General features: G+C 54.3%; 1 protein-coding gene across 3 annotated transcripts; it reads left to right on the top strand.

The window, feature by feature from the left end:
* The first annotated feature begins 416 nt into the window (after positions 1 to 416).
* KCTD15 (potassium channel tetramerization domain containing 15) lies at positions 417 to 18,906 on the top strand. 3 transcript variants are annotated; one of them, XM_012438570.2, is made up of 7 exons: positions 417 to 539; positions 2,189 to 2,287; positions 3,977 to 4,069; positions 4,702 to 4,877; positions 10,472 to 10,616; positions 14,427 to 14,732; positions 15,933 to 18,906. In XM_012438570.2, the coding sequence occupies exons 3-7, from the start codon at positions 4,004 to 4,006 to the stop codon at positions 16,089 to 16,091; spliced, it is 852 nt and encodes a 283-aa protein (XP_012293993.1). In that variant the 5' UTR covers positions 417 to 539; positions 2,189 to 2,287; positions 3,977 to 4,003; the 3' UTR covers positions 16,092 to 18,906. The 3 variants fall into 3 exon arrangements, with proteins under 3 accessions (XP_012293993.1, XP_012293999.3, XP_021532209.1); XM_012438576.2 differs by lacking the exon at positions 417 to 539 and adding an exon at positions 1,747 to 1,910; XM_021676534.2 differs by lacking the exon at positions 417 to 539 and having other exon boundaries at positions 2,009 to 2,287.
* The last annotated feature ends 6,706 nt before the right edge of the window (positions 18,907 to 25,612 follow it).

The raw sequence follows: 25,612 nt of genomic DNA, 5'->3' as shown, positions 1-25,612 counted from the left end.
GCGACTCTAATCCTCTGCCCCGCGGCGCAGCCGAGCCCCGAGCCAGGAGTCGCAGCGCGCTCCCGCTCGCGCTGGGTAATTCGGGGCCGGATCGCTGCCCTTTGCGTCCCGGCTGGGCCGCGGCGAGGCGCCGGCTACGGGCTGGAGTGGGGGGCTGGTTTTCTCTCCGGCAATCGAGGGAGGCCGCCGGAGAGAGAGGAGGGAGGAGAGGAGGTGGGAGCGGCAGGAGGGCAGCCGGAGAGCGGCGCGAAGAGGCGGCGGCGGCGGCGGCGGCGGCCGCGAGGAGGGGAGGAGGCGAGGGGAGGGTGGGGAGGGGAGGCCCCGGCGCGCCGCGCCGCGAGGGGCCGCGCGAAGCGGGGGCCGGGGCGGGAGGGGTGGGTGGGGGGAGGGTTGGGGGCGAGAGAGAAAGTAACTCCAGGACGAGACCGGAGCGACCCGCGCAGCGAGCAAAGGCGGCGAAGCTGCGCCCGGCGCCCGAGACCGGCGGCTGCGGGGGGCGGGGGCTGCGCCCGAGCCCGATCCGCCGCTCCGGCTCCGAGGTAAGCCCTGCGCGGGCGGCCACCGCTCAGCGCTGCGCGCCCCTGTCCCCGAAGTGGCTGCGATACCGAGAAAGTCGCCCGGCGAGAGTCCGGACTTGGGCGGGGGCGGCCGCTTTGTCCCTCTGCTGGGCGGCGGGGGCTGGCAGCGTGGGGGCGCCCAGCACAAAGGCCTGGTGCGAGAGGGGGGCTGCCCACGTGGGCTGGTCCTGGCCGCGGGTGGACCCACCCCACGCGGGCCGGCTGGGAGCTTCCTGCCGCGCGGTGTGTGTATATTCGCGTGTGTGTGTGTGTGCGCGCGAGTGTGTAGGTCCCCGCACTCTGGCCCCTGTACTGGGCCGAGCACCCTGCAGAACTGGCGAGTTTCCGAGGTCAGAAACGGGCTCACGCGAGTGGGGCTTCGGGATGCACAAGGCCCGGCTTGGCGCCCAAAATCAGAGAAAGTCTCCAGCGGGACAGATGTGCTACCTCTGACGCCCACCCTACGAGTCTAAAACCTGGCAGGAGGGGCTGTCGCTCTGGTGGTGGTCCAGGGCGCGCAGGGTTTGGGGCTGGAAGTGGGCCGCGGTGAGAAGGGATCGCCGCCTGCAGATCCGGTTCCCCGCTGCCCGCCCTCACCCCATGACCTGGACGCGCGCACCGGGCACACTCTCGCAAACACACCCCGGGTGGACCCCCGCCGCTGCAGCGCCTTTCTGTCTTCCGGCGGCCCCCACCCCCGACTGCAGAAAGATAAGCTTCAAGTTTTCGCTCGGTATCTCAAATGTGCATGAAGGAATTTAACTGCACGAGTGAATAACAGCATTAGTTTCAATTATTTTTTTTTTAATCTCAGCAACAATAAACTTTGAGAACAAAAGCGCTTTTACGTCCTTAATTAGGCGAGCTTCCCATCTGTGGTCTCCAAGTGTCTGTCTCTTGATTTAACTTTGTCCCCGCCCCACCTCCGGCACACACCCCCCCCCACCCAGCCGGGCTCGGGAGCTTCGGGTGCCGCGGCCACCCCGCCCCGCGGCGCCTCCAGTCTGGGCCCAGCCGGCTCCCGTCGCCCCTAAGTTCACACCGGCCGGTTGGCTCCGCGGCTAGGGCTGGCGCGCACCAGGTGACCCGCCTGCCTCTCTGGGGCCACCCCTGGGGAAGATTCTGCAGGCCCCCGGGACTTTCGCCCCCGGCCAGCGCCCTGAGTGTGGAACCGAAGGGAGCTCGAGTGGCGCCTTCTGTTTACCTTTTATGGTTAAAATAACAGCTTAGCAAAGAAGCGACTTCACGAAGAAGCGATTTAGTGAAATCGTCTCAAGCTGCCGCAGCTCAGCCAGTTTAATCACCCCCAGAGAGCCGAACAACTGCGAGCGCAATGGGACACAAAATCATTTTGTGTGTAAATGAGCGTGGCATTCTGCTCACTTCTCTCTGCTCGGGTGGGCGGGGCTCGGCGGCGGGCGGGCAGGGACCCGGGTCTCCCGCCGCAGCTGGAGAAGCGGGTCACTACCGGGCCAGTTCGGAAACCCCTGGGCCCTCCTGCCTGCTAGTGCTGAGGCCCTTGCAACAGGCGGGCCGGGGCGTACTGAGGCTGGGTGGTGGGTTTTGATGCTGGTGTTGGTGGAATGAACTTGTATCTCTCACTGCACCCACTTCTGTGCTTCTGACTTCAGCAGTGGTCTCAGGAAGAAGGTTGTGGTCTCGCACGGATGCGCTTGTTGGGGAAAACCTTGGAGATTCACAGAAAGGCGTAAAGCCTGGGGCTTCCAGCGGTAAGTTTCTGGTTTACCATGAACATCAGGTTGTGCTTGGTAGAAAAAAGGGGCCAAGAACAGGGTGGAGCAGCTTCTGCGATGGGGGATTGGTGTTCAAGTCACTCTGGAAGAGTGTCCTGGTACTGGAGGAAAACCTCTTGCAGTCTGCTTTGATAGAATTACAGCAGGAATTCCTTCCTGTTCAATTTATCCTCAGCGCGTCTTCCCTTCTGACTCCTCCCCCAGCAGAGCTTCCTAGGGCAGGATTATCCATTCCTGAGGTCTGTTTTGGTTCTCAGAACTTCCTTGAGCTAAGTGACCTGGTTTGGTTTGGTTTGGTTTAAGCTTTCTGGAACTCAGGAATCCCCAAAAGCAGTGGACCCTGAGCCCCAGTGAGGGTATACATTAAACATCACTGTCTGCTCATTGCAGCCTCCCACCCTAGTTTTATGTCAGGAAACTTGCCCCAGCATTCAGGGCAGAACAAGTCACAGGAGAGCAACCTTACTTACATTTGCAGGATTCGATTTTCATTGGATTAAAATTGGATGTTGAATTTCAAGGCACAAATTGTGATCTCAGAGTTTTCATGGGAAGAAGCAGTCTCATGGGTCCCAAGAATTTCATGTGGTTGCTCTCTTAAAGGTGAAACCTGCAAGAGATGTCCAGGATAGGTTATGGAAGCAAGTGTCTGTGGATGTGTGTGAGGGGGGTGACTATTCACTGCAAATCTCCTCCCACCTCCACTTGGAGACAGCTGTAAGTTCAGTGAAAGGAGCTGTAGAATCCTGCCCCTCTCTGCCCCTCCTGCATAGAGCCTGCAAAGTGACCCCCCCCCCGGGGGCCCCCAGGGACTGAGGGACAATCTTATTTCAGGTGGCTATGGCACAGAGGAAAGTCACTGAGTGCCCCCGGGGGAAGCAGCAGAAAGAGTCCACTGGCTGATCTGCTTGCTCTCTGCTTCCTCCTGGCCAGCTCCTGATGCCTCCGGGGGGGTGTGATCCTGAGGGGCCTGGAATGCATTAGACATAGACAACGCCACTCTGGGAGTCTGGGGAGAAACTGTGAGGTGCAGACTAGGCAAACAAAGACAGGTTTTCTCTGCTATTGGGAGCCAAAGAGGAGAGGTGGCTTCCCAAGTGACTTGCTGTCATCTGTGTGCCTGGACTTCTGCTGAAAGGCTTCTTGTATCTGGCCAGATGCAAGCTGTATCTTATCACCATGGGGATGGTAGTAAGAGAGGTCCTAGGTTTCCCAGCCTGTGGAGGGCGAGGGGTGCTTCCTGAGCCATGGTCCACAAGGCCATTGCAAGAGGAGACACGCTTGGTAACATGGCTTAAAACCAAAATACCAGGAAAATCTGATTTGTTCTGAAACATTTTGGGGCAATAATGGTGAGCATATGTTTCAGTGCTGTCATTAGCTGAATTAGCAGACATGGAGCTGCCCAGAAAACACACGTGACAGTACGACTTGTGTGTGTGCATGTGTGTGTATGCGTGTGTATGTGTCCTCTGCTAGGGCCTGGAGGCCTGCCTTGGGGTGTGGAGACAGGATAGAGAGATAGTGGAATCAATTAGGGAGGGCTGCATGGACCTCACCGGGTCTCAGAGAGCATGCAGAAAGGACAGTTCTAATCGTCTTTGACTCCTCGGGAGATGACTCTGAGGAATAAGCCTTCTCTGGTTTTGTCAATCCCTCCTGCAGATACTCTGGGCAGAGATGGAAGCCTAGATGCCTCACCGCAAGGAGCGGCCGAGCGGGTCCTCGCTTCACACACACGGCAGCGCCGGCACCGCGGTGAGCCTGCAGGGTGGGCTGGGTCCCCACTGGGTCCCCACTCTTTCCCTTCTTCCCCAGCGCCTGTTTACTGGCTGTCCTTCTTTAGGGCCACCTCATTCAAGGTGGCTGTTGACTGGCTGTAGGATTATGTATTTTTGAAACAAAATGCTCTTAATTTGATGTGAAATTTACTACATGTATAAAACTCAACGCCTTAGGTGCTGAGGAAGTCACTAATTTAGAGGTGTCTCGTTACTGAGACAAACTTGCAAAAAACCCCTGAATCCCAATTCACAAATTGGTGATTCGTTTGTCAGGGGATATTTCACATCTAACACATAAGCCCTCGACCTTTAATTAGAATTTTGCAGTTTGTTTTATGCCCCTGGAGGCTGACACCTTGAAAAATTTTTTTTTCTTGATTTCTTATTGCTAATAAGCATCTTTCTTTTTTTCCCTGTGGTACTTTGAAGAAAATGATGCAAATACACTTAATTACAGTGGTAGCCATAATTTGTCAGCTGAATATGTGATCAGGCAGCAGCGGAAGTGATCTGATTAGATCTGTGATCACACTCGCCATAAAAGGAGTGCATGGCGTGGCCATGTCGTGGAGGAACTCTTGTGTTCTGCTTTGTTTCCATCTCTAGGAGGGAGGAAACATGTCCCGGCTGTCTCTCACCCGGTCGCCTGTGTCTCCTCTGGCTGCACAGGGCATCCCCCTGCCAGCCCAGCTCACCAAGTCCAATGCACCTGTGCACATCGACGTGGGCGGCCACATGTACACCAGCAGCCTGGCTACGCTCACCAAGTACCCTGACTCCAGGTAAGAATGAGCCGCTTGAAACACCAGGTATGTGGTGGGGGCTCAGGGCAGCATCTGAAACCTGCTTCCTGGGGGATCTGTCCCCCCATCACTCCATCCACCAGGCTCTCCAGAGTGCACAAGCTGACACAGACCAAGGGAGCTAGGGTTGGGGAGTCTGAGTCTGCCTGTTGAAAGCTGCTATGCACTGCCTGTTGAATGCCGCTATGACTTGGCGGCATTGGTAGTGCATGATGGTGCTCCTGACCCACCTGCGGGGGCCTTGCCCTCAGAGCCAGCCCCGCCTCACCCTGCCAGTAGCGGTCTGGGGAGTCTCATACCTTCAAGGTTCCTCTAGAGTGAGACTTAGGCCTGGCGTCTGCAGGGGGTCATTTGTGAGTGATACTAAGTAGGTAAGTCTTGAGGTTATGGGGGTGGGTGTTTAGTCCTATTTCCTACTCCACTGCTGGGAAATTCACATGGGGAGGGAGGAGGAGCTGTGGTGAGCTGCAGTGTGCCATCTTTGTCATTTTTAGTGGCCACTGCTGGGCCTTTGAGACTAGCAGCTGGCTTCCCTTGGAGCTGGTATTGCAGTGACTAGCTAGGAATGAGCACATACCCCCATCAGTGGATAAAGGGTCTCTGGCCAGGACCCTGGCTGGGTGTTTGCAGGTACCCCCATGCTGCTGAACTTACAGGCTGCCCAGGCCGTTGGGCCTGCGAGAGGTGCAGGGTGCTGGATGCTGCCTACTCTCCTGCGCTTCCCTGCAGGGCGTTTCTCTCCTGGGTGAGGGACCTGCTTTCCTCGTTGGCACGGCAGCAGGGCTGGCCTGAGGTGGGCTGGGTCTCTGAGCAGCTTGTTCAGCTGAGGATGTTTGCTCCTGGCACAGAGAGGCGTCCATCGCTCCCCTGGGGCTGCCGAAGGCTGAGCGTGGGAGGGCCAAGGCTGTGGGCATCACCCCTGTGTTATGCATTTAAAATAACAGGAGGAGCTAATTAATCCCCCAGACACTGAGGGATCGTCTCTGGGGAGTGTACGTGGCAGGCTGCATTGTCACCGGTGTGGTTGCTCAGAGCAGGGAGAATGGTGGTGCATGGAGGTGGCTTTCCGAGCCTGTTGGGGCTACCGTGGAGTGCGTGCAGGGGCAGGCATGCTCCCTCGAGGAGGAAAAACTGGAAATGCGTGCAGTGTCGGGCTCCAAATTCGGCGAGTCTAGGGTACAGATGGTGACTGGCATTTCAGTCCCCCAAGTGGATAGAGACTCAGCCTGGGGCCCTGTGGCCTTGGGGCTCATGGGGTGGGGATAGAGCCGTGGGGCCAGGTCAGCAGTTTGGGTCTGTGTGCTCACTCGCAAAGCCCTGTCTAGGATGGGAGATGGATTCTGCTTATTTAATTTCAATTTTGCCTTCTGCGGCATTCGCGAGTTGTTTGAGATAGATCATCCCTTAATCGGTTGCCGACGTTTGTGAGTGAAATTCATAAAACCTTAGCCCACAACCCTCTCTGAAGAGTGTTTCCTGAAATCAGACAGTTGCCTTTCTGATTTGGAGTAATCACAGCCCAGGCCCTGGGGGAGGCGGGTGGGAGGCCCTCCTCGTTCTTGGCTCCTGGCTGCTGCCTGGGAGCAGGAAGGCAGAGGGCCATCTCCCCCCACCAGGCCCTGCTCACCCATCGCTCTGTTCTGCAGTGTAGGGTGTGCTCTCATGGAGAGCTAAGGCCCCTGTGGCCCTGTGATCTGGCACATGGAACCCTCCTGATGTGCCCAAAGGGTGGCAGTCTACATTGGTTCTCCCCCAGCGCTGGGGCTTGAGATAGATCTGTTGTTCTGCCTGGATGGCCTCTGGCTGCCATGGGGGTGCTCTGCAGGCCTGAAGCTTTGGACTAGAGGCCAGCGATGGTGTGACCTGTAGGACAATTGGGACAGGGAATTGGGGGGGGGCGGGCCTGAGAAGTGGGCCGGGCAGCTGTGCTGGCAAGAGCCCCTCAGATTTCTCCTGTCCTTCTCGTAGTGGATTATTAAAATGGAAGCCCTGTTTTCCACCAATTCTGGAAAAAATCCATCTCACCCAGTGTCACTGATCTGACACCTAGAGATGGAGGATTAAGTGCTAAGGTCCTCAAGGGGTTTCTGGATGGTGGTGATGACCTGCCTGAGGCAGCACGGTAAAAGCTGGGGACCTCCACCCTCGGCTCCCCCGGGAACTCTGCCTGGGCTTCTCGGTCTTGGTGGTCGGGGTAGCCTGGGTGAGAGAGACAGCTGAAGAGCCTCGTGCTGGGTGCCTCCTCTGGTCTGCCCAGGAGCAGTCACTGGTCCTCACCCGAGACAGCCGAGTGCAGACAGGGCTGAGAGTGGACTCCCTGGGCTAGCTCCCTTGCTGGTGTCCTGCCTGCTTGACCTCCCTTAGCTGCTGCCATCACAGCCACACTCTGATATCCACCCCAACTGTGGGAAGCATCTAATGAAGATGGCCAGGAGCTTCAAAACTCATAATACCTGGTGCCTGAAACAGCCAGGAAATTGAAGCCACAGCTTTTTCAAAAAAAGGAAATAAGAAGAAGAAGGCCATCCTGATGCTCTGCCATTGTGCACACAGGGCAGGTGGTCAAATGCATCTTTTCTGCCTCTGAGGGTCCCAGCTGCTATAGTGTGAACTGACCACCTAATTCCATGGAGGACTTCGGAAGCCGGTCCCTCAAACTCTGCAGCCTCTCACAGAGGGCAGCATGGCCGTTTTCCACAGGGAATATATGGAGCCACTGATGGAGCTGGGAACTCACACCTGCAGCCCTGAGGATGGCTGGGGCTTCAACCTGCTCATGTCCTTGGCAGCCTCCGACGCTGAGGGCATGAAAGGCCTCTGTCGTGGGAGAGGCTGTGCAGCTGCCAGTTGATCCAAGAGCCGATACCGAACCATGGAAAGATCTAGAATCAGCCAGTCCTGAAATAAGGCAGACGGAGAACCTTCTAAGCTTGCACCAATGAGACAACCTAGAACCCATCCAGCCCTGGGATTGTGGGTACATCAGGAGTCTTCTAGACCAACAGGACCGGCTAGAGCCTCAGCCAGACCTGACGTCAGAAGGGTCGGGAACTCAGCCAGGCCTAGAACGCTGCCTGCTTGCATGGACTTTGGAGCTCCACCAGGAAGGGTAGGGAGAGTTCCCAGGGAAGCTGAGGGTTTGGATTTGCTGACTCACCTGTGGATGTGGCTCTTACTTCCCACTGGTGCCACATGTGGATGCTCAGCCACCTGCTAACCACTGCCCATGGTGTCTGGCAGCCTCGGCCAGACCTATCTGTCTCCAGGAATGCTGGGTGGCCCTCACTGACATCTGGATGCCCACACACTGCTAGGCCAGGTCCTAGGGCCTTTGGAACTGGAGCCAGCTGTGGAACCCACAAGCCTTTCCAGCAGGGGCTGTGACCTGCAGTGCCACTGTCACCAGGCCTAGGAGGGTGACAGGGCTCATCGGTCTTTCGAACTCTGAGATGAGGTGTATCTGAGTGGCTGCAGCTCTGGTTCCACAGGCTCAGGTTCACAGCAGGCTCTGACCTCCCCACGCCCATCCATGAGGCAGCCTTGCCTCTCTCTCTTTTCTTTTCCTTCCTTCCTTCCTTCCTCCCTCTCTCCCTCCCTCCCTCTTTCTCTTTCTGTTTTTTTTTCTTTTTCTTTCTTTTCTTTCTTGTGACAGCATTTGGCCTTCTTGGCCAGGCTGGAGTACAGTGGTGTGATCTCAGCTCATTGCAACCTCAAACTCCTGGACTCAAGTGATCCTCCCACCTCAGCCTCCCAAGTAGCTTGGACTGCAAGTGCATGCCACCACACCCAGCTAATTTTTAAATTTTTTGTAGAGATGGGGTCTTACTGTGTTGCCTCGGCTGGTCTCGAACCCCTTGTCTCAAGTGATCCTCTACCTTGTGCCGGGATTACAGGTGTGAGCCACAGTGCCCAGCTAAGCCTTGCCCTTTATAGTGCCCTGTGCCAGGACAGAGACCTGCACCACGTTCGCAGAAACTCCATACCTGGGCAGACCATCACGGCCGATGCCTTGAGTGTGCCAGGCCATCAGAGCACAGGATTGTGTGGACGGGAGGCCCTGAGGGCAGACTTGGGGGCTCTAACCCCCTCAGCTCCTGCCCAGCTAGTGTGTCATGGGTGCAGGTGGCAGTGGGGCAGGGCCCTGGAGGTGGCTGACTTGGAGTGGACAGAGGAGTGGGCTGCCATGGGGACAGGGGTGTCCCTGCTGGTGCAGGCAGAGAGTGAGGGGCTTAGGCACCAGCTTGTGTACAGGCCGGGCTGGGAAGCCTAGGTCCCAGGTTGGAGCTACTGTTCTCCCAGCTGTGCAGAGAAGCTGCCACCTTGGCGGGGTCCAGTTGGGCAGGAGTGTGGCCCTGCCTGCTGAAGGATATCTGGTGGTGCTGCCTTTGGGGAAATGATGCCAACCTCCCTCCTATTCCCAAGCCAAGCCCTTGGCTACCCCCACCCTTCTTTGGGGTTCCTAGTTATCCACAGCTTGACCTGGGGTCTGCTAGGGCAGTTGCCAAACCAGAAGCAGCTGCCCTGGGCACTGGGGAGGTGGGATCAGTCATGGCTCTGAGGCCTGGCTCCTTCTCCCCGGAGTGGACAGGGACAGGCATCAGGGGCTCCCCAAGACCCTTTTCCTGGTCCTGCATTTGTTAGAACCACTGCCCTTCAGAGGACAGAGTACCAGCTTCTGCCTTCTCTCCAGTCCCCCTCCACCACCCCCAGGGGTGATGTGCATATGCTCTGGCATGTGTGCATACACGCATTCACTGTGCTGCATAAGTGTGCATGGCTTCTGTGTGTGTACACACTGGCATGTGTGTGTATGCCTGTGTTGTGTGTGTGCAAGGGCTGTGTTGCATGTGTGTACTGTGGCACACTTGCCATCCCTCCTGCCTGCCTCTGTTTCCTCCCATGGCTCCCTGAATGAGCAGCAGTCAGGGGTTTGTGCCATCATGTCTGTGGGCGCCTGGTATTGACAGGTGTGTGTCCTTTCCTGGATGTGTCTGGATCTGCGGAGTATGTGTGTGGGGGGAAGGAAGGGACTGCGTGGCCCTGTGCCTGTTGCACAGGCGTGTTGTATCTCACACTGGTTTACATGGGTTGGGTGGGGAAGGATATGTGTCCTCATGGACCATCCTGGCTGGTTTACTGGGTGTGTGGCTGTTGGCGAGGGTGTTGGGTGGTTCATGTGCATTTTCTGGGTGGGTCTGTCTGGCAAGGGTGTGTACATCAGGCCTGTGACCAGCTGGCTTGTGTGTAGGGGGTAAGGTATTTGTGTCTCACTATAGCTTTCCAGGTCTGTAACATAACATGTGTCGGCGGGCTGGTGTGTACAGCTGGGTGTGTTCCTCTCTGGCTGTGACTTGTGAGTGTAGGCAGGATGTGTGATGTGGCCTGATAACTGTAGCCTGGCCGCCCCAGGTGTGTGCAGATGTTGTCAGGCCTGGAACAGCCCCAGAGTCGCCCATGTCAGGTCCCTTGCCCCTCTAGCCGTGTGCGCCCTAAGGAGTGGGGGTGGGGCGTAGGGAGACAGACAGGCGACTTACCCCATCCTTCAGACATCCCACCTCGCCCGTCTCTCCCAGAATAAGCCGCCTCTTCAATGGCACCGAACCCATCGTCCTGGACAGTTTGAAGCAACATTACTTCATCGACCGGGATGGGGAGATTTTCCGCTATGTCCTGAGCTTCCTGCGGACGTCCAAGCTGCTGCTTCCGGATGACTTCAAGGTAAGTCCGAGGCTGACGCCCCACCCACTCCCACCACCCTCTGCGCTGCCTGTGGGATGGCATTACTCAGGGGATGCTGTGACTTAATAAATGGATCCCTGGTTGTTATGGCAACCATAAAAAGTTAAACGATGAAGCTGAGGGCTAAATCAGTTTTTCTAAACTAATTTTGTTTTCTCACATTTTTAGCTTATTTATCAGGGTATATAAAAACAGTTAAGCTACGCAACGTACCCCTGCTGAACGTTTGTCGTATTTAAGGATGGGCGCGTGCCAGCATTATAGTAGTTAGAGGTTCATAAATCTGTTCCATTGGTTGGGCGCAATGGCTCAAACCTCTGATCCCAGCACTTTTTGGGAGGCCAAGGTAGGTGGATCACTTGAGGTCAGGATTGCAAGATCAGCCTGGCCAACGTGGTGAAACTCCATCTCTACTAAAAATGCAAAAATTAGCCGGGTATGGTGGCCGGCGTCTGTAATCCCAGCTATTTGGGAGGCTGAGGCAGAAGATTCTCTTGAACTGGGAGGTGGAGGCAGAGGTTGCAGTAAGCTGAGATCACACCACTACACTCCAGCCTGGATGACTGGAGTTTTTTTTGAGACTCTCTCAAAAAAAAAATTCTGTTCCGTGTTGGGCAATTTGCAGGGAGAAAAGCCCTGATGACCCAAACAGATACCCTTTATACACTTTAAACAAAAGATAACCCCCAGGTCTCAGGGTGAGCCTGTCCGGGCAGGTGATGTGGTTCCGTGGGTCCTGCCTCATTCTTAGCCCCTCTGAGGTATCAGGGACCCTAGGAGGTAGGAAACTCAGGCCTGGGCTACTGTGGTATGTATTAATATTAGCAAATGTCTGTCCTTTCATTCCTTCCTCTATCCAGAGGACCAGTAGCCCTGGGGCCTTGTCTTTCATCCAACTCAGTTACTGGGTGCTAGCCACTGAATTGAGGCTGAAAACACAGTAAAACACACACTAGGAATTGCTCCCAGAAACTTAAGAGTCTAGTGGACAGACAGATGTTGAACTTGAATTCCATGTGACCTGGGCTGGGTGGGTTTGGAAGAAATAATATTCATCTGGGTTGTGAAGGCAGAACAGGGGCAAACACAGGTGTGAGGGCCTTGGTGCAGGGGGTGGGGGCAGCAGATGGCTTGATGCATTCCAGAACTGGAAAGAAGGTGTCAAGCCTGGAGCCTTATGGACTGGGAGGGGAAGGGCAGGAAGGGAAGCTGCTGTTTGATGTCAGGACCTTGGCGGGCAACCCAGTGCCTGGCATTTAATTCTGAATGCAGTGGAAGGGGTATGTGCAGGGGAAGGACAGTCAGATCTGCAAATTGGGAAGATCTCTTTGGCTGTTGTGTGAAAAAGGAGGCAGGGCAGGGTGGGAGTGAGTACAGTGGATGAGGCCCCTTCCCCAGGCCAAGGGAGGCTGGGTGGAGGCTTTGGACCAGGATGGAGATAGAGAAGATGGAGCAAAGTGGCACATCGGACTTCTGTTTAGGACAGGCACAGTGGCTCACTCTGTTCATCCCAGCACTTCGGGAGGCCAAGCAGAGAGGATCTTTTGAAGCCTGGAGTTCAAGACCAACCTGGGCAACAGCAAGACCGTATCTACACACACACACACACACACACACACACACTTTTTTGAATTAAGAAAAGGCCAGGTGCAGTGGCCCACATCTGTAATCCCAGCACTTTGGGAGGCCGAGGCAGGTGGATCACCTGAGGTCAGGAGTTCAAGACCAACCTGATCAATATGGTGAAACCCCATCTCTACTAAAAATACAAAAATTAGCACCTGTAGTCCAATTGCTTGAACCCATGAGGCGGAGGTTGCAGTGAGCCGAGATCACACCACTGCACTCCAGCCTGGGTGACAGAGCGAGATTTTGTCTCAAAAAAATAAATAAATAAAAATTAAAGAAACAAATAAATGTGAGGCTGCAAAAGCACATGGGTGAGCACTGGCAGTGTCAGGGGCCTCTTGCAGGTGCCTTGGGGCTTGGGGCTTGAATTCTGAGTTGGTGAGTGGAGGCCCCGGGTGGACCAGGCTGTTGGAGTGTGGTTTCTGCCCCTGCATGGGAGAGCTGGTGGGGCATCGGATGGAGAAATCCTGGGCCACGAGAAAAGCTGAGGTTGTCTGGCATGCAGTTGTCATTTAAAATCTCAGGAGAATGACCAGGAGTGGTAGCTTACACCTGTAACCCCAGTGCTTTAGGAGGCAAAGGCAGGAAGATCACTTGTTCCCAGGAATTTCAGACCAGCCTGGGCAACATAGAGAGACCAGCAGACCGTGTCTACAAAAAAAAAAAAAAAAAAAAACATAAAAATGATCCTAGCATGATGGCTCATGCCTATAGTCTCAGCTACTCGGGAGGCTGAGGCAGGAAGATCCCTTGAGCCTGGGAGTTCAAGGCTGCAGTGAGCTATGATCACATCACTGCACTCCTGCCTGGGCTACAGAATGAGACCCTGTCTAAAAAAATAAAATTAAAAAATCTCAGGAGCAAGTGTGAGTGGAGAGAGCAGAGGCCCAGGATAGAGCCCTGAGGAACCCTTGTGCTGGGCAGGAGAGGCCTGACCGATGACAGGCCCAGAGGTCAGGGTTAGAATCTAGACCTCCCTCCAGGTGGTTCCAAAAGCCAGGGCCAGCAGGTGGAAGGGACTTAGGGCCTGTCGGACAGGGGGCTGGGCTTCTTGCCTCTTCATCAGGCATGAGTCATGGGACCTATGGGACCTTGGCCATTCCCGGTGGGATGGGTATGGGTGAGCGTGTATGGTGTACATATGTGGCCCAGGGCATGGGGCCACTGTTAGTGCCTGAGGGACAGTCTGTGTGAGCCTGCCCAGCCCAGAAGGGGGCTGCCTGGCAGAGGATGGGCTTCCCTTCCCTGGACACTCTGCCTGCTTGGGCAGGGGTTGGGCTAGGCACTTGGCACATCTTGCGTCCTTTGACTCTCACTTTCATTCTCAGAACTGGGTGTTAATATCCATTCTATACATAAGGGAACTGAGGTCGGGCACAGTGGCTCACACCTGTAATCCCAGCCCTTTGGGAGGCCAAGGCGTGTGGATCACATGAGGCCAGGGGTTCGAGACCAGCCTGGCCAACATGGCAAAACCCTGTCTCTACTAAAAATACAACAATTAGCCAGGTGTGGTGGCAGGGGCCTGTAATCCCAGCTACTCCTGAGGCAGAGGTTACTGTGAGCCGAGATCAATCCACTGCACTCTAGCCTGGGTAACAGAGTGAGACTCCATCTTAGGAAAAAAAAAAAAAAAAAGGGAACTGAGATGCTCAGTAAGTGAGGTTTAGAGGTCTCAGGGCTGGTTGATGATGAAGCTGAAAATCCAACCCAGGCAGGCCTGGCTAAAGATGAACTTTTTTTGCCTCTGGGTGGGCACAGGCCGGCTGCCCTGTGCCCAGCAAGATCTCTTCTCTTGGTGGGATTCTAAGACAGCAGCAGGTCCCCAGGCATGGACACAGTCTCATCCTCTAGTGGAGCTTCCAGGTCTTTCCATGGGGAGGCTTCTCTGCCTAGCGCCTGGGGCCAGATGAAAGGGCTCAGGGGTGCTGGCACAGATGCACATCAGCGGCTGCCCTTGGGATAAGGCTAGATTCTTTATACTTGCAGACACTCAGTTGCCCCTTCTGTACAATGTGTGCAACCGGCCCAGTCCACATGATACCCTGGGGGTGGCAGTTCCTTCAGAATTGGTTGGAACTGGCAGGCCACCTCCCCTCTCCCCGACTTCCCCCACCCCTGAGCAACACGTACAGTAACACTGTGTGCGCACGTCCCCAGGACTTCAGCCTGCTGTACGAGGAGGCGCGCTACTATCAGCTGCAGCCCATGGTGCGTGAGCTGGAGCGCTGGCAGCAGGAGCAGGAGCAGCGGCGCCGCAGCCGAGCCTGTGACTGCCTGGTGGTGCGCGTCACGCCTGACCTGGGCGAGCGGATCGCGCTCAGCGGCGAGAAGGCCCTCATCGAAGAGGTCTTCCCCGAGACCGGAGACGTCATGTGCAACTCTGTCAACGCCGGCTGGAACCAGGACCCCACGCATGTCATCCGCTTCCCACTCAACGGCTACTGCCGGCTCAACTCGGTGCAGGTGAGAGCTGCGCACCGCCGCCTCCCTGCCGCCCCCCGGTCCACGGAGCCCTCCAGGGGCAGAGCAAGCTGGAGGGAGGCGCGATCCCTGAAATGGTGAAGCCCTCCGTGCCATCCTGCAAAAAAGGCAACAATGTGTGGATGCATAATTTATGTCCCTCTCATAATTAAATGATGGCGCCTGGGGGATGGACTTAAAAAAATCGATCTGTACTGTTTTTTATTTTTTTCCAAAAGGATGTTCTATAAAAATGGCCCAGAGTATTTTCAACAAAACGTGCTTCATTTGACACCCAGAGTCTGACTTTGGATTCAAATTAAACCCAGGCAACAGGCGAGGCAGGACAGAGGCTGAGTGGAAAGGTGGCCCGGAGCCCCTTCCCTCTCTCCCTGCTGACCTGAGAGCTGCCAGCACCCACCAGCTGCCAAGAGAATCCCTGGACGGGCTCTTCCTGGATGGGTCTGAGAATTGGAGAGCTCAGATGGAGAGAGGGTCTATTTTCTAACAGCGCTTTGCAGACCCAAGAGCCTGGCACATTTCTGGGTTAGGGCAGAATGGGCTTTGCAGGGAAGAGGTCCCCCCGATGCACACATTCCACAGCCTGTCAGTCAGAACTTGCTAGTTGCAGGAGACAGTAATCAGACCCCACTCTCACAGAGGCACAAGCCCACATAGTTGTGTAGGCCTGCAGAGACTCAAATATTGAGAGGACCTCTCCTTTTTCTCTCCCTCCAGAGCTCACATGAGCTGATTTGCCCCAGGCCTCAAACCACCTGGAATGCACAGCTCAGGGAAGCCGGTGGATGCCGAGAGGCTGGGGGACAGGAAACTCTCCATTATTGGGGCAGGACTCGGGGAGGAAGCTTGGGGCCATGTGTCTGAAGAGAGGGCATAGGTTACACCCTAGAGAAGAAAGAAGGGACCCAAGGGCTCTTTTTGCCTCCCTGAATCAAGGCCCTGAGGGCAGCAGGATGGTGGCCTGGATGGGGTCGCTCACCTGGGTTTGGTAACCTGAGAGGTCACTGGGCCTGGCCACTCCCATCCCTCTGGTTGTGGAACCCAGCACCTGGTTCTGTAGGGACCTTTGTCAGTGAGTGAGACTGAGATGGTCACATCAGAAGGTGCTCTGGCTGCCTGCCAGGCCAAACCTGGTGTCCTCTTGCAGCTGGGCCTTGATGACCTCTGTTTCTTCCTGGGCAGGTCCTGGAGCGGCTGTTCCAGAGGGGTTTCAGCGTGGCTGCGTCCTGTGGGGGCGGCGTGGACTCCTCCCAGTTCAGTGAGTACGTGCTTTGCCGGGAGGAGCGGCGACCACAGCCCACCCCCACTGCTGTTCGGATCAAGCAGGAACCCCTGGACTAGGCCCTGCTTCAGTGCCCACCTGGGCCCCCTTAGGGACCTGGAAACAGTGCTGGGGAGTTCTGCCTGTGTGTGCTTGGCTGTGGGCATGAGACCGAGGGTGAGGCTGAAGGGTCCGAAGCTGGCCCAGGGAGCACCAGGGCCCCAGGTGTCATGGCAACAGAACGTGGGATGCTGGAGGCATGCCTGCCAAAGGATTGTTGATGTGACCCAAAGATGCAGCAGTGGGAACTCCGCTGCCAGTTCTCCCAGCCCCTCGGCTCCCCATCCTGGCGCAGCATCCTCTGAGGACCCGGGGCCTGCTGGGGCGGGGTTGGAAGAGGCATCTGCAGCTACTCCAGAGGAGCTGTTTATCCTTCTCCACATGGGGCAGACTCTGGTGGTGGGTCTCCTAGCGTCTGAGATGGCTTATTTTTCTACAGTATTTAAAATGGAAGCAACCATAACTGCAAAAGTCAGAGAGGCCGACAAGGACCAACGCTTCTTTATCTGGTGCTCAGTTCTCAGTCGGACGCACATCACAGCTGCAGGGTGGACGAGCTGCCTGGCATTCAGGCCCAGATGCCTGCAGGGCTGGGGCTCTTGGGACAGATGCAGGGATGTGTGCTGCAGGGCTGCTGGGAGGAGAGTGGTGGGGGCCTGGGGGCTGAGTGGCTCTGTAACCATCTGAGACCCTCACCTTTGCTGCCATCTGGGGCTCAGGCTCCACCCCTGGGTCATGTGACCTCCTACTGTCTGGGGGGCTGCCAGTCCTGTCTGTGTGGACTGGCACCTGGGCTGCTGGAGAAGCCTCCTCCTGTTCCGACCAGCCTCAGGGCTGCACCTTACCTCAGGAATGGGCCCCACCCTGAAGGGGCCCATCTGTCAGCAGCATCTTCTGGGTCCCTAGCTCAGGGAGCCATCCCAGCTCCAAATTTCTCACTCAAATATGCACAGAGTTTTAATTAAACTTGTTACGCTAGCCTGCCAAGGAGACCTGGACACGGGCAGACCTGGCGCTCTTGACCCCAGATTCCAGTGAGGACTGGCCCCGAGGAGTCCTTGCAGACCTGCTGCCTCCCTTACGACAGGCCCAAAGACGGACCCCTCCCCCCAGCCTTGTGACAGCTCCCCATGTGTTCTCCAGTGGAGAAACTGCAGAGGACTAGTGGGCGGGGCTTCCCAGCCATCACCATCCTGTGTACAATGGCTGTAGGCTTGTATATGGCTCCTTTAATATTGTAAAGATGCTGATGTACAATTGTCGTGCGTTTGTGTGAACACATTGCGTTCCTAGTCCGTGCCATAAATGATGCTCTAATGAAAAGACTGGAGCCTCTGTCCTGTGCAGAAGCAGCAGCTGGACTCCCGCATTCGATGTTGTACAGGGAGGTTTGCAGGTAGAACTGAGTCCTCTCCCTCAGATCCTTCAGTTCACATCGAGGAATAGCCCGAGATGGTGGTGGGGGAGGGTCAGTGGCTGGGTCCTGAGCTTGGAGTTACTTATTGCATTTGGGTGCCTGTCCCCTCCAGGCAGCACAGATTCTGAATTCTGATTCACAGCCCCTAGCCAGATGGGAACTGGGAAAGAGACAGACAGAAGGTGACTGGGTGCTCTTGAACCCAGTCTTAAATGTTTGGGATTGTCTCTCTCACTGTTCCTTGGTTGGGACTGATGTCCTCTTTAGAGCCCCACGTAGTGGTATGAGAAGATGGTAGGTGGTGGCTCAGGCCAGCCAGGGTGGACCGAGTCACGCAGCCAGCGTGAGACCTGCAGTTCACCTAAGCACAGAATGAGATCTCAGTATCCCTCTATGTAAACAGATTCACATAAGCCTCCAATTTTAATAAACCTTTTTGCATTTTTTTTCTCAAAGCTCTTATGTTCTAACCCTTGAGAACCGTTTTACCTGCCCCTAAGGGCCACCAGCTTCGACCTGCCTCAGAGGACAGCGGCACAGACCAGCTGATCCCTGTCTGAGGCCACAGAGCAGACGCCATCCCCCTGTACAATCAAATTTGCTGGACAAACTTGATAGGCTTCTCTGCTTAGCAACGAGCCTATAGTTGGCACATCTGTGTTTTGGCGTCTGAGGCTCCCATCTGAGTGGAGGAGAAAGTGTTGTGTTTATTAGCAAGGAAGTCTTGTGAAAACAGCTTGATGCTGTGTGTGTTTATGGATTTTTCTGATATAACAGCCAGCATGGTTACCGATTGGTAGAGATTCTCGAACATTCCCAAACTCTCGTTTTGAGTAAATCATTGTGCTAAAAATAAAATTTAATAAAGAAGGGGGAAAAGGAGTAACTCTACCTGACTAAATGTTACTCTAATTTATTTATTTCTTTACTAATTAAGTAAAATCAGGAAGTATGATTTTACATCAACCAGAGAATTTCTGAATTTGTAGGGAAACACCGTGTTCCCATAATGATGCTATAATTCTAATATACCTAGTCCCCATAAGCAGTAAGTACAAATTATCATTCCTTTAAATCATTTTTACACTTCCTGGAATTAATATATCATAAGCAATCTTTTATCAAATGCCAGCAGTATAAATGTTACTTCTGCTCTTTGCAAACCTCAAAATTCATTTCTCTTGATTATAAGCAACTGGACAGAACCGTGCCAAAGCTTCCCAGTTTCCCACCAGACCCCTGCCAGTGAGTTCAGAGAACTCGCAAAGCCACAGCAGGTGGCCCCAGCCACTGCCCCACTCACATGGGGCCCAATGCCGGGTCACACAACACTAATAATATCTTTCAAAAAATGTCTTTTTTTTTTAAGCTACTGCTTGACTGTTCCTTAGAATAAATAAAGGATATTTTATAAATTACAGCTCTAGCCCTTGGTTTGTAATTCACGAAAGCAGCCACAAACAAGTACTCTGGCATGGGTCCTCAGGAGCCACCACTCCTCACATTTGGGACCTGGTATGGCTACTGAGTAAGGCCTTAACATCCAAAGTCCCAAATCCCAAAGCTTCCCGATCTGAAGACCGACCAGAGAGCAGCAGCATGGTCTGTAGGTGCTCAGTGCACATGCTGTTGGCAGATCTGGGCGGGAGGGTGGTACAGGCATGGCCTCCCTTCACCTCTCTAGACCCCCAAGCCTGGACTCAAGTGTTCAGGGTGTGATGAGCATGTTGTGCTATGCTGGTTTTGCATACGTATATATCTGTGAACGAAACCACTAACATTTAAAAAAAGGAAAGTGGGCCAGTCACAGTGATTCATGCCTGTAATTCCAACACTTTGGGAGGCTGAGGCGGGAGGATTGCTTGACCCCAAGAGTTCAAAACAAACCTGGGCAATTTGGTGAGACCCCATCTCTACAAAAAACTTTTTAAATGAGCCAGGCATGGTGGTGTGCACATATAGTCCCAGCTGCTCAGGAGGCTGAGGTGGTGGAAGGATCACAAGTCCAGGAGGTTGAGGCTGCAGTCATCCATGTTTGCACCACTGCACTCCAGACTAGGCAACAGAGCAAGACTCTGTCTCAAAATAAAGAAAATTAAAAAGAGAAAGCACAGCCAGGTGTGATGGTTCACGCCTGTAATCCCAGTACTTTGGGAGGGCGAGGTGGGTAGATCCCCTGAGATCATGACTTCAAGACCAGCCTGGCCAAGATGGCGAAAACTTGTCTCTACTAAAAATATACACACACAAAAAAAATTAGCCAGCGTGGTGGCATACACCTGTAGTCCCAGCTACTTGGGAGACTGAGGCGGGAGAATCACTTGAACCCGGGAGGCAGAGGTTGCAGTGAGCTGAGATCGTGAGACTCCATCTCAAAAAAAAAGGAAAGCACAGATGTGAGAAATGGGGAAACTGTCTCCAGTGAGCCACTGACCAAGAGAAGATTTAAGTTGACTAAGCCCAGCAGAGCCTGCCCGCTTCCCCTGCCTGGAGGTCAACCCACGTTCTCTGGGGAATGCTGTCTGCCAAGATGGCCCCATCCCATGAAGCCCTGCCTTCCCTCCTGATTCTCCAGAGACAGGAGAATGGCTGCATTGGGCCTGGGGGATACTCAATTTCTCCTAAGTAGATGCCCAGGTAGAAAACACAAAAATGGGAACTGCCAGGGGATGTTCAGTTGGAGGCAGGAAAACTGCCTCAGTTCAAAACAATAGGGAGCTCTAGACACAGCTAGAGGGACAACTAATGGCTGGAGAAGGCAGCCGCTGGCCTGGATGGAGTCTGACATCTGGGCTGATGTGGCTGTTGTAGGAAGTAGGATGTCAAAGTTTGATGGCCATCTCAAGGGGCGTACGCAAATGTGTTTGCCACGAGGCTCAAGGCCACCAGGTAATATTGGTCTTGTCATGTGTGTGATGAGAATGTGGGTGGCTCCCTTTGCTCACCCCAACCCCACCCAAAGGAGGTGACTCTTTGTAGAGAGACAGCTTGCCCTCACTTGGAGATCAGGGGCTGGCAGCCGTCTTATCTCTGATGGGAGCTTTGATGTGGAGTTACCCAAACCAAAGGGTCTGGGTCACTGTATAGGGTAAAAGCCCACATCGTTAGTTGCCACAAGTTTTAAGATTATCTACAAATGGATATGCTTAGAATGAATGTTAAGAATAGGGTCAGGCTTGGTGGCTCACACCTGTAATCCCAGCACTTTGGGAGGCTGAGGCAAGTGGATCATTTGAGGTCAGGAGTTTGAGACTAGTATGGCCAACATGGTGAAACCCTGTGTCTACTAAAAACACAAAAATTAGCCAGGCATGGTGGTGCATGCCTGTAGTTCCAGCTACTCAGAAGCCTGAGGCAAGAGAATTGCTTGAACCTGGGAGGTAGAGGTTGCAGTGAGCCGAGATCTCACCACTGCACTCCAGCCTGGGTGACAGAGTAAGACTTCTTCTCAAAAAAAAAAAAAAAAAAAAAAGGAAAGAAAGAAAAGAAAAAAAGAGAAAGGAAGAAAGGAAGGAAAGAAAGAATAGAAGAATGGTGTGAATGCATATATGTCAAAAGCTGCTCCTGCCTTTATTAGTGAAAGATTTCTCATTAGATCAAATGAAGTTTCTTGTCAGTATCCACAGAAACCTACAAAGGCATCACAAAGATAATGCTCTAATGTCCAACATAAAGCCTGAGAAAAAGATGGTCTGGGGCACCTGCTTGGAGGGTCTATCCAGGAACAACTGTATTTAGGTTAAACTGCTAAATTCAGTGTTGGTGACAGCTAAGGACAACTTCCTGCCAGAACCAAGACTAGCCCTGATGTTTTCTTAGAAGCACCAGAGTTTTCTAAGGTGACCCAAATTGAACACAACTCCAGGGAAGGTTGAAGGTCAGAGAAGAAGAGTGTGTCCCTGCTCTTCCTGGATCCCACAACCAGTGAGTCCTCACTGCCACAGCCTCTGTAAGCCCAGGGACCTTTCTCTGTGAGCTTTCAGTGGAAGGGAAACCCCAGCCTCAGAGAAGCCTACCCTGCCACATCCCAGGCTAATCCCTGGATCTGGTTCAGGAGCTTTTTTCCTGCAAGCCCCAAAGCTAGACAAGCAGAGCCCTGCTGGGCCCAGGGTGAGCTCTGCAGACCTCGGAGCTGCAGGCAGAGTTGGGGGCTCACTCCTGGGGAGGGGGCCACCCCTGGGGTTGTGCATCCAGGCATGGCTGCCTGTTGGTAGCTGTTTACCCACAGGGAACGAGAACCTTCTGCGTTTTTATTTCACCCCCAGTGGAAGGAAATATTGGGTAGAGTTTTTGCTTTTTGAGGATAAGTCATGATTTGGAAAGGGGTGCTGGTGTGTCTGTTGAGACTTTGGACATTGATTATCAAAAGGTCCCTGTTTCCCTGCAAAGATCCTTATCTTCTCTTCCCAACCATCCAAGAGTACCATTTATTGGTGGCCAGCAGGTCCCAAGCATTGCAGGTGCTTAGAGGGCAAGATAGCTCATGAGGCTTGGAGTAGACTTTTTTCTTTTCCTTTTTTTTTTTTTTTTTTTTTTTGAGACAGGGCCTTGCTCTGTTGCCCAGGCTGGAGTGCAGTGGTGCAATCTTGGCTCACTGCAACCTGTATCTCCTGGGTTCAAGCAATTCTTGTGCCTCAGCCTCCTGAGGAGCTGGGATTACAGGTGTGCACCACCACGCTCAACTAATTATTGTATTTTTATACAATACAATATATTGTATAAAATATATTGGGCCAGGCTTGTCTTGAACTCCTGGCCTCAAGTGATCCTCCTGCCTTGGCCTCCCAGTGTACTGGGATCACAGGTGTGAGCCATCGCACCTGGCCAGGAATTGTTTTTCAATTGTGTACTTGAGGCTCTGTAAATTCATCAGGAAGAGAGACCACAGTGCAGTTTTGCACTTTGTTATGACACCGAACATGTATTACCCCAAATTCACTGATTTGCATGTAGAGAGAACCACCTCTCAGGTCTCAAGACTAGCATCTCCATAGCAAGGGAAGCTTCTCTGAAATTCTAATGAGAGACCCAGAGAAAGAGGCAGGCACGCTCCCCAGGACACACAAAGGAGAGGGGTTAGGGGTCAGCTGCATTTGGGGTTTTGTCTTTGTTTCTATCACACAGAACGGCCAGTCCCAATAGCGCCCAGGCCTCACAGGACAATGCTGTTCCTGGACCCGGGGCCACGGCCCTGGAATAAGAGCTAGGTCGTCAGGGCATGCTCCTAGGATCCTTCTTAACACAGAAATTACAAACCAGGCCAAAGTCTTAAAGAGCTGGGGCAGAGCCTGGGAAGCGCAGGGACGCCCAAGCCTCGCTGGGGCCCGGGAGGACGCCGCCCTGCCCGCAGGAGAACCCAGGCCGCGCATCCCTGGCTAGACGGGGCCCGAGGTGCGCCGCCAGCCGTAGGTCGGCCAAGCCTGCTGCTCGAAGCCCGTGTGTAGGATGTCACCAGAGCTTCCTTTTCTGTGTCCTGGACCCGGTCCAGGGCCCCCGAGGAAGCTGCGGTTTGGGGCGAGCCGATTGCACCGGCAGGGCCGGGCTGCTGCTCCCTGGGCTGACGCGGGCCACGCCCTCCTGGACGCGGACACACCCCCATTTCCCCCGGCCCAGAGCCACGCCTGGCCCTGCAGCCAAACAGCGGGAAGGCAGATTGGTACGAGTAGGTACAAGGTCCTGGAATTCTCGCCCGGTTGCCACACACTGCACGGAGCATAATTGGGGGAGGTTGTGCAACTGCCCGGGAAGCCGGGGCGCGCAGCGAGGGCTCTCTTCAAGTCCCCATCACAGGCGTCCGCGGAGCCTCGGTACAGAGCCTGACGCCAGTTTCGGGTGGCACCGATGGCCCCGCTCTGGCAGAGGAGTAGTGTGGCTCTGCCGAGAACTGGGGAGCCCGGGTCCCTCCAGGGCCAAGAAGAGGGAGGGCTGGCGGAAGGGACCACGCCCACAGCTCCAGGTGGCAGCAGCGGCGGTGGCGGCCCTGACTGGCAGAGCCTAACAAGAAAAGGGCCTATCCCCAAGGGCCCCGGGCTAGACTCAGACCAGATCCCACGGGGGTGGGCTGGGAGGAACCCGCGGGAGGCCGGAGGCTGACAGCCCCTTCCCTATCCTGTGGGTCTGTTGTGAGCCCATGGAGCCCCCATGGGTGGGTCCATCCCCAGGCCCAGTGAGTCACTTCCCCAGGCCCCGGAGGCCTTGGTGGAAGGTGCCTCCCTCTCTGGCAAAGCGTCCTTTGTTCTCCTGCTGGCTTTGCTTCCCAACCCTCTCCTCCTCTCTGAGTTGCAACCCTGTAGGTTTTAGGGTCACCAAACTCCGAGGCGCACAGAGGTGGGCATGGGTGCCGCCTGGAGAGTGGGCTGGCCCCGCAGAAGCCTGCAGCTACTTTTTTGCTCCCTCAGTCCCCTGTCCTCTCAAGGCCCAGGCTCTCCCACCTCCCCAGACGTCTGGGGAAACCCCCACTGCCCTGCGTAGATTGTGGTGCGCAGCCTCCGGACTGCAGATCCTGGACCCGCGTCAGGAGGGAGGGAGGTTTGAATGCTCTTGCCCTGGCCAGCACCGCCCTGAGCTGCTGAACTGGCCTCAAGGCTTCTCTTGCATCAGGGAGAGGCTTCCAGCACCACCACTGGCACTCCTCCTTCCCTCTCCCTTTGGCTTCCCTCAGTTCCCATGGCCAGGTGGAGGAATCCTTGTAGAAGCCCAGCCCAGGAAGGAATTCATCAAAGCACCTTCCCACATAGCCTCTAGTTTGCTTCCTCTCCATTCCCACCTTTCAGCCCCAGCCTGGCTGGCCACGTGGGGGGCTCCCGTGCCAGGCAGTGCCCAGCTGCCCGGTGAGTGAGCAGCCCTGCACAGAAGGCAGCCGACTACCATACACATTGCATGTGTGGATAGCACCAGCCTTGCAGCCCGGTGAGGCTCTGCTTTGAAGAAATAGAATACTTTTTTTTTAAAGACAGAGTCTGTCTCTACCACCCAGGCTGGAGTGCAGTGGTGCATTCTCAGCTCACTGAAACCTCTGCCTCCTGGTTCAAGTGATTCTCCTGCCTCAGCCTTTCAAGTAGCTGGGATTACAAGTGTCTGCCATCATGCCTAGCTAATTTTTGGGTTTTTAGTATATGTGCTACCAAAGTGAGCACGAATTTTTGTGCTTTTAGTACAGATGGGGTTTCACCATCTTGGCCAGGCTGGTCTCGAATTCCAGACCCCAAGTGATCCACCCTTCTTGGCCTCCCAAAGGGCTGGGATTACAGGTGTGAACCACTGCACCCAGCCAGAAGACTAATTTCAAAACAAAAACACCCCTGTATGCACATATTCTCAAATTGTACTTACAATAGTCAAAGAAAGGAAGGGGGTCCCTTAGTGTCCTAAAACCAGGAGAGATGAAGTTGATTATGGAACATCACTTGATGAAATGCATTTATCCTTCCACAAATATCTACTGAATTCTACAATCAGCCAGGTTACTGGAGGAGGCCAGGCTCTGAGTTGTGAGTGTTCCATGCATCACCAGCTCTCCAAACCCAGACAACTACCACTCCCTACTTCTTACCTCCCCCAGGAAGAAACAATATTTAATAGTTTCATTTACACAGAAAAGGAAAGTACAAGCTTTCTCCTTAAGGAGGGGTCAAAAAAGCAGCCTCAACGGGCTCCAGAGCCTGTGCTCCTGGATTAAAAATAGAGATTAGTATATTGGTTTCCTCTTGTGGCTATAAGTTACCACAAATGTGGCTTAGAACAACACTAATGTTTTTTCTTTTTCTTTTTGTAGAAACAGGGGCTCCCTATGTTGCCCAGGCTGGTCTTGAACTCCTGGATTCAAGCAATCTTCCACCTTGGCCTCCCAAAGTGCTGGGATAGCAGGTGTGAGCCACCATGCCTAGCCCAACACTGATTTTAAGATGATCCATTTTCATTTTACAATTCTAGATGTCAGAAGTCTGACATGGGTCACACTGGGCTTAAATGAAGGTGTCAACAGAGCTGCGTTCCTTTCTGGAGCTCTAGGGGAGAATCTGTTTCCTTGTCCTTTCCAGCTTCTAGAGGCCACCTGCATTCCATGGCTTGTGGTCCCTTCCTTCATCCCCAAAACCAGCAGTGTGGCATCTTTAGATCCCCTGA

This window comes from Aotus nancymaae, unplaced genomic scaffold (assembly GCF_030222135.1).
Source record: "Aotus nancymaae isolate 86718 unplaced genomic scaffold, 86718_ANA_hifiasm-v0.15.2.pri h1tg000028l, whole genome shotgun sequence".
Classification (NCBI taxonomy): Eukaryota; Metazoa; Chordata; class Mammalia; order Primates; family Aotidae; genus Aotus; species Aotus nancymaae.
The sequence above is the reverse complement of the archived record's forward strand: the minus strand, read 5'-3'. Positions and strand labels throughout refer to the sequence as shown.